The 7,469-nt window shown below is 39.9% G+C and overlaps 2 protein-coding genes across 2 annotated transcripts; both read right to left on the bottom strand.

Annotated features, from left to right (window-relative positions):
• Window positions 1-3,575: 3,575 nt before the first annotated feature.
• On the bottom strand, window positions 3,576-3,952 carry LOC121601764 (histone H2A-like). Its single transcript, XM_041930571.1, has 2 exons — window positions 3,761-3,952; window positions 3,576-3,698 (listed from the first exon to the last, which is right to left on the bottom strand). Exons 1-2 carry the CDS (start codon window positions 3,950-3,952, stop codon window positions 3,576-3,578), a joined length of 315 nt encoding a protein of 104 aa, XP_041786505.1.
• A 1,440-nt stretch (window positions 3,953-5,392) lies between these two features.
• Window positions 5,393-6,349, bottom strand: LOC121601765 (histone H3.3-like; the record flags this gene model as incomplete). The annotated part of the gene is made up of 2 exons (XM_041930572.1): window positions 5,393-5,696; window positions 6,279-6,349. Coding segments are annotated over 2 exons (375 nt in total), but the record flags the coding sequence as incomplete, so codon positions are not given.
• Window positions 6,350-7,469: the final 1,120 nt, after the last annotated feature.

Raw genomic sequence — 7,469 nt, forward strand, 5'->3', positions numbered from 1 at the left:
GTATTGTGTTTTCTGACACTGTGTGTCAAAGTCATGGGCATATTTTGACAGCTTTATTTGTTTACTATTTCTCGTGAAAAACGTATACTTAGTTTTCATTTCAGTTTTCTCATATATTATAATGGATTCAAGTCGCGAACAAATAAAAATCTTGCATTTTCATGCATTGATAAACATGCAGATCAGGCAGAAACTATCTCAATTTAAGTCGATTATTCGTCTACCGGACCATCAAGCGATACGAGGAGACAGGCACAGTTGTTCCAAAGAAGAAACCGGGCAAAAAACGAAGCGTCGAGTCGGGAAGAAAAATGGCGAGTTAAATGAACATGAGTCACTTTTCCATGCAAAGCATTCTGAAAAAGGACCTTGGTTACAGAGCGTTTAAAAAGCAAAAAATTCACGGCTTAACCAGCAAAAATATTACCAAAAGGGTGACCAGGTCTCGCTTGTTGCTGAAGACGCACGCAGGCCACAACATCATCTTTGCAAACGAAAAACTGTTCACTCTGGAGGAAGCCTTGAATAAGCAGAATGATAGTATTCATGGAGCATGTATTCGGGACATAACAGCCGATAAAAGAACAGTCGAACGATATAAAAATGCGTCTGTTGTGATGGTTTGGGGAGCTATCTCGGCCAAAGGGAAGTTTCCGTTATTATTTATCGACAAAGGCGTGAAGATCAACAAGGAGTACATTGTAGAATACGTTCTTGAAGGACACTTGAAACCATACGCTTAGAAGCTTTTTGGCAACGACAGCTTTTGCTTCCAACAAGATTCAGCTCCAGCCAAAGGCTCAATAAGGCTTCGATCGTTCAGAAGTTGGGCAAGGACCATTTGCCATGTTTTATCATCGCAATGGCGCATGCATCGGAATGGCCTACGTCGTCTCCAGATTTAAACCCGTTGGACTTCGGCATATGGGGATACATGCTTAGAAAGTTAGGCGACATCAAACATTTGCATTTGGACCGATTCAAGAAACGGTTGTTAAAGATATGGGAGGAAATGCCGGATGAAGTTGTGCGTGCGGCCTGCATGATTTCCAAAAGCGCCTTAGGGCGGTTATCAAGTGTAAAGGTGAAAGATTTGAAATAAATTAAGTGAAATGCAAGTTTAGTACCAATAGAAGCTATTTAAATCGATTCCTAAGAGAAATCAAACCTGGTGTCAATTTTATTACAAAAACAAAGTGTATCACTTCTACGATGCCACCCTGTATAGTCATGTATCCAGACCATGAAACAAGTTCAAAACTAATGAAAACGTTTTTTTTTTTGTAATAATTTGACGATTATAAAAGGAATCTTGAGTTTGTTCGGATTTTGAATCAAATCATCTGTAGTTTTAATCATGCGCTTGAAATTGTCAAGAATGTAAGTCAAAATATTGATAATTCATGAGATTTTACAATGTTTCGATTAAATTAATTAGAAACCATCATTTTTTTTTGCGATCATTAAGTGAGTTATACAGAGATTTGACAGATACCAATTGAAAAAGTATGATGATAGGAAAACCTAAAAAGGCAATAAAATAACTAAGTTTTAATACAATATGCTTTAAAAATATTAATAATCAAAGTAATATTTATGTTTACAAAGCATTCTGTAGGATTCCACGCTGGTTTAGAAGGACCTCGCAATTCGAATTTTCTATGAATGCAAAAGTTTGGAAATTTGAAATATAAACCCGAAACCGGTAACAAGCATCAAGCAAGCATGAATATGTAAAAATTAATTCCAACTCCAAATTCTGTGCTGTTCACTGAATGCCATATATTTTCTTGGGATACAAACTTCATTTGGGATACTGGCTAAGCGTGCTCCGCGAGCGATGTTTCCGTTTTAATTTTTTACAATTGGTGATTGTTCCCCAGCTTTCGTTATCATACAAATGTTTCCCAGTTATTATCCAGGACAAACACCCTGGGATCTCATGAACACCCGCCCTCTACGTTACGCTAGCATTACACGTAACGCCTGTTTAGCGCAAACCCAAGCAGCATTTTTTAACGCCTGGTTTTACCATCGTGGATAAGCAAATTGATAGATTATTAATCATGTCTTAATATTGATTATTTGTATGTGTTCTAAAATAACAATATAGAACACAAATAAAAAGAAGTTCAGGATTTTTATTTAAAATGAATACATTGATAATTTATGTGCATAAAAAAGTTATCACATAAATATTAACTTATTATTGTTCACATCAATTAGAGTTCTAACAACTTAAAGAAATGCTTTTAGAACAATTAAAAACATAGATATGGATTTTAGCATATGAAACTTATTTATTCATATGCCATCTTTTGGTAAAACTAGAATATTGAACATTATAAAAGTATTTATCAACCTCGTTAAGAGCCCTTAAAAGCCCTCGCACCCAAAACAATTATCTTTCAAAATGCCATAAACGTAAACTTTATGAGCAGTTAATTTATTTCACAGGTTAATTTATTTCCATATACTTTCAATATTTTATATTTTATACTTTGGCAATGTTACTCCAATTAAAGGCTTTGAGGGTTTTTAATAACTTTAAACTGTAAGACTATTTTTGTTTTCATAGTGTTTTATGCAAATAAAAAATCTGTGTTTTACTTCAAATTTTAAAATTATCACATTTCAATTGATTTACCCTAGAGCAAAAAGCTTATATTTTCATCAAATTGTTTAAAAATTCATTTGAGTAATGTACAGTGGTCGATCGCGAAGCTGACGCAACCTCTATAAAATGATGCTTGGGAATTTTAAAAGGCAAGTAACGCTTCTCCTTTGTAACGTAAAGGCTGAGCCTTACTTTAACCAATTATTTAGATGGCGTTACTATTGTTGCAGGGACTTTGATCACCACTAGATGGCGTTATTGAATGTGGAGTTGCACATGCGTTAGGGGCATTTCATTTATTTTTTTTTATTGGCATCCTACATTGCTAATGAAAAATATTTTTTAAAAAAATTATAAAATGCTACATATATTTCATGGTTATTTAAATGAAGGGTGAAGGGAAACATTATTGAGTGTTGTTTATTATATGAATGTTCCTAATTTTTGGTCCACCTTTTTTAAGCCATTCTCACGTTTCCCGATATATTGAAATCCAAACTTTTGTGAAAACCTAGCCTTACCTCAACACACAACATTTTTCGACAACCAACACTTCCAACATTTTACCGTAGTTAACGAAAAACGGTAACGTGTCCTTTAGCGTTTCCAGAAAAAAAGGTCAACACACAGGTATCACTGCTTACATTTGCTATGGTAAACCAACCCTCTTTACCAAGCTACCTGGAAATTTTACACATCGCTCTGATATGCTGCATTTTGTAGAATCGCAGGGTTTAGAATTGAAAACAGTAAATGATGCTTTTTGTGCCCAAAGGAGGCAAATTTTTTCATTTACATTTTGTACACACTTTCAATCACGGTTCTATATTAGAAAATGTTCTTACTTCTGGTTGTCCCATATCAGCATGAATCAAATAAAATGTCTTTGGCAGTTATTTGTCGCCCTGAAAAGGACGGTTTTGGGTTTGAGATGAAAGAAGCTTTGTCGCCACGTAGTTTAAGCCTTCTTTTCGGTCTTCTTGGGCAGCAGCACGGCCTGAATGTTGGGCAGCACACCACCCTGAGCGATGGTCACTCCGGACAGCAGCTTGTTCAACTCCTCGTCGTTGCGGATGGCCAGCTGCAGATTGACGCGGGATGATGCGCGTCTTCTTGTTGTCACGGGCAGCGTTTCCGGCCAACCTCCCCACATTCAGCGGCCAAGTATTCCATGACGGCTGCCAGATACACGGGCGCTCCGGCACCGACGCGCTCGGCATAGTTACCCTTGCGCAGGAGACGATGAATACGGCCAACGGGGAACTGAAGACCGGCACGATTGGAACGGGACTTTGCCTTTCCCTTTACCTTTCCTCCCTTTCCACGGCCAGACATGTTTAGATTTATTGGGGAACGTTTGTAAGGGATCACGAACAACACGATGTTCTCTTTGACAAGGGTTTTTTTTAATGGAGCATCTCGACCCGACCGATGCGTATATAGCAGCTTATTCGTGCTGCGCGATACTCGTTTGGAATTTTTTCGAGCTGCACGATACGTATCCTCTCTCACGGCCCGTTTATAAGCGATCGGAGAGCTCGGATTTTTTCTAGAACGCAATCACCCCTTGAATCGAACACATCGTGTCCCAGTGTTGAGTGAATTTTTCGGTCGAAATGGCACCCAAAACCAGTGGAAAAGCTGCGAGAAGTCTGGCAAAGCCCAGAAAAATATTTCCAAGTCCGACAAGAAAAGAAGAGCGCAAGACCCGCAAGGAAAGCTACGCTATTTACATCTACAAAGTGTTGAAGCAAGTCCCCCGGATACTGGCATCTCTTCGAAGGCCATGAGCATCATGAACAGTTTCGTTAACGATATCTTCGAACGCATTGCTGCCGAGGCATCCCGCTTGGCGCATTACAACAAGCGTTCGACGATCACGTCCCGCGAAATCCACACCGCTGTTCGTCTGCTGCTGCCTGGTGAGCTTGCCAAGCACGCCGTCTCCGAAGGAACGAAGGCTGTCACAAAGTACACCAGCTCGAAGTAAGCCACTGAAATGATTGGCTTCTTACATACATGAACTCTCTTAAATCGGTCCTTTTCAGGACCACAAACCACATTCAACAAAGAATTATCCTTCATTTCATCCGCAATGGTTGGAAGCGTTTTCCGAAGTGAAATTGTAAATGAAGTTTCGTGTATCATGATTTATGCATAGAAATCGTTTCGTTCGTTGTATGAAATCATTTTTTTATTTAAATTTTCCTCGCGCGTACGAGGATAATTTATCGACAAGCAACCACTTGCAGCTTATGTGTCGTGAGTTAAATGTTGTAATAGATTTGTTCGATTTTAATGTTGCTTTATAAGTATTGAAGATCGTTTTTCGTATATGTTTGCATTTTCGTGCCCATGAGTAACAGTAAGCTGTTTGTGTCGAACATTTGTTGTAAAATATATAGTCATACTATTCGTTCATGGTTTGTTGTAAGCTGCGATGTTGGTAATATAGTGTATAGGTAATATCGATGGAAATATTATATGGTAAAATATCCCAAATCCTCAGCAGCCTTTAAAAAGCGAAACTTTGTCAAAAAAAGTTAAATTACCTCCCATAACGATGATTGTTTTGAAACGAATATTCCAGTTTTCATGATTATCTCGTACAACAAAACGACATACGCGTTAGCTTTACATTCACATGTACCATTTCAAAATGATAATCGAAAGAAAATTCTTGATATGTTCAACAGTATTGGTGGTCCTGAAAAGGACCGTTTTGAGAAGGAAATGTCCCGTTGAGACAGGGACTGCTTCCGGATGCATGGACGATTAGGCACGCTCTCCGCGGATGCGACGGGCCAGTGGATGTCCTTGGGCATGATGGTGACCGCGCTTGGCGTGGATGGCGCACAGATTCGTGTCTTCGAACAGACCAACCAGGTACGCCTCGCTGGCTTCCTGCAGCGCCATCACGGCTGAGCTCTGGAAGCGGAGATCAGTCTTGAAGTCCTGGGCGATCTCACGCACCAAGCGCTGGAAGGGCAGCTTGCGGATGAGCAGCTCGGTCGACTTCTGGTAGCGACGGATTTCTCGGAGGGCCACCGTTCCCGGACGGTAACGATGCGCTTCTTCACTCCTCCGGTGGCCGGGGCACTTTTACGAGCAGCCTTGGTGGCCAGCTGCTTGCGAGGAGCCTTACCTCCAGTCGATTTACGAGCGGTTTGCTTGGTACGAGCCATTTCACTGCGGGAGCGTAGGTTTCGTTGAGCACGGAGCAAACTTGTTTCTTTAACAAAAGTTGAACGTTGAATGAGGAAACTGCTCGACCACAGCTCTATTTATGCGCTTTTCAACCCCTATTTTCTCTCATCTTAAGAGCAAGAGGGAATGCGTGGATGAAAAAGTATAAATAGGGACGTTGAGCTCGAAAACGCTCATTCGTGATCGTCAATTTAAGTGTGAACATCGTGCACGTACAATCCTGTGCTCATCATGACTGGAAGAGGAAAGGGAGGAAAAGGTCTGGGTAAAGGAGGAGCCAAGCGTCACCGAAAAGTGCTGCGGATAACACATCCAGGGCATTACCAGCCCGCCATCCGCCGTTTGGCTCGGCGCGGAGGAGTGAAACGTATTTCCGTCGCCTCATCTACGAGGAAACCCGTGGCGTCCTGAAAGTGTTTCTGGGAGAATGTGATTCCGTGATGCGGTCACTTACCTGAACACGCCAAGCGCAAGACCGTCACTGCTATGGATGTGGTGTATGCTCTGAAGCGTCAGGGCCGTACTCTGTACGGTTTCGGAGGTTAAATTCAACGTGCTCTCACAAACCTCCAAATGGAGTCTCAAATCAAACGGTCCTTTTCAGGACCACAATACATTACTCAAGAGCTGTGTCTTTCGCAACATTCAACATTATTATTTGAGAAAAAAGTTCTATGATATATACTCGCATACAAGCACTCACACTGCCTGCATATTCAGTGCATTTACATTCAATGGTGTTTTGTAAATCTGTTTTTTTAACTTATACCTATGCGTTTGAAGCTTACTAAAGCGACGATTGAAGCGTTTGTTTAAAGAAATAATTTTTATTTATTTTTTTATATATTGATTTATATTTATATTTTCTAATAAAAATATTTTCTTTTCAGGCAAATCTCGCATCCCTCTTGAAGCAATAATCGCCGCGTGGAGCATACCGTTTTTGCATCAGCTCAAATCTGACCAACACATGCGCATCGTTCATTGATACTTGCGATAACTCATCAAAAGAAGAAAACGGGTGAAAAAACAACACTGTTCACATGAGGTTTGTGATTTATTATAACGCAACAGCTAACACGCGTCAATGCTGCCTTTGAATCCGTAATCACTCAATGCTAATTTCAAAACTATCAAGCTACGGAGTAAATAGGGCGCTAGTTCATTTGCTCTCTTGTTATTTAAGTGATGAGCATATTACAGTGAATATTTCCCTCCTCTCTATCTGCACATTCACCAACCCGTCCGGGTTCCACAATGCAGCATTCTCGCCCTTTTCTTTTTAACATTTTCATAATGATGTTATTCACGTTATGCCGGATTGCGAAAAATTGTTTTATGCAGGTGATATGAAAATGTTCCTACCGGTATCAGATCAAACCAATTCTTTAACTCTTCAAATCTGTTTAACTTGATTTAACGCGTTGTGTATTCCATTGTAGCGTCTCAACATATCAATATGTTCTGTTACATCCTACACTAGGAAAGATTTCCCATTATTTGCGAATATAAAATTGATGAAAATAGATCAAGCCGCGTAAAAATGTGATTCATGATTTAGTGCGCTCATGAGAATGCAGACTAACGTTATAGAACCACTATAAAGCAATACTTTAAAAAGCTTTCCGTTTGTTAGGATTCATTT

This window comes from Anopheles merus, unplaced genomic scaffold, assembly GCF_017562075.2.
Source record: "Anopheles merus strain MAF unplaced genomic scaffold, AmerM5.1 LNR4000172, whole genome shotgun sequence".
NCBI classification, from domain to species: Eukaryota; Metazoa; Arthropoda; class Insecta; order Diptera; family Culicidae; genus Anopheles; species Anopheles merus.

Bases quoted from the DNA above. Each gene is read 5' to 3' on its own strand.
- LOC121601764 (XM_041930571.1), bottom strand. From the start codon at position 3,952: ATGTCTGGCCGTGGAAAGGGAGGAAAGGTAAAGGGAAAGGCAAAGTCC. The intron at 3,699-3,760 runs GTTGGCCGGAAA...GTCAATCTGCAG, and splicing joins TGGCCGCTGAATGTGGGGAG to CTGGCCATCCGCAACGACGA.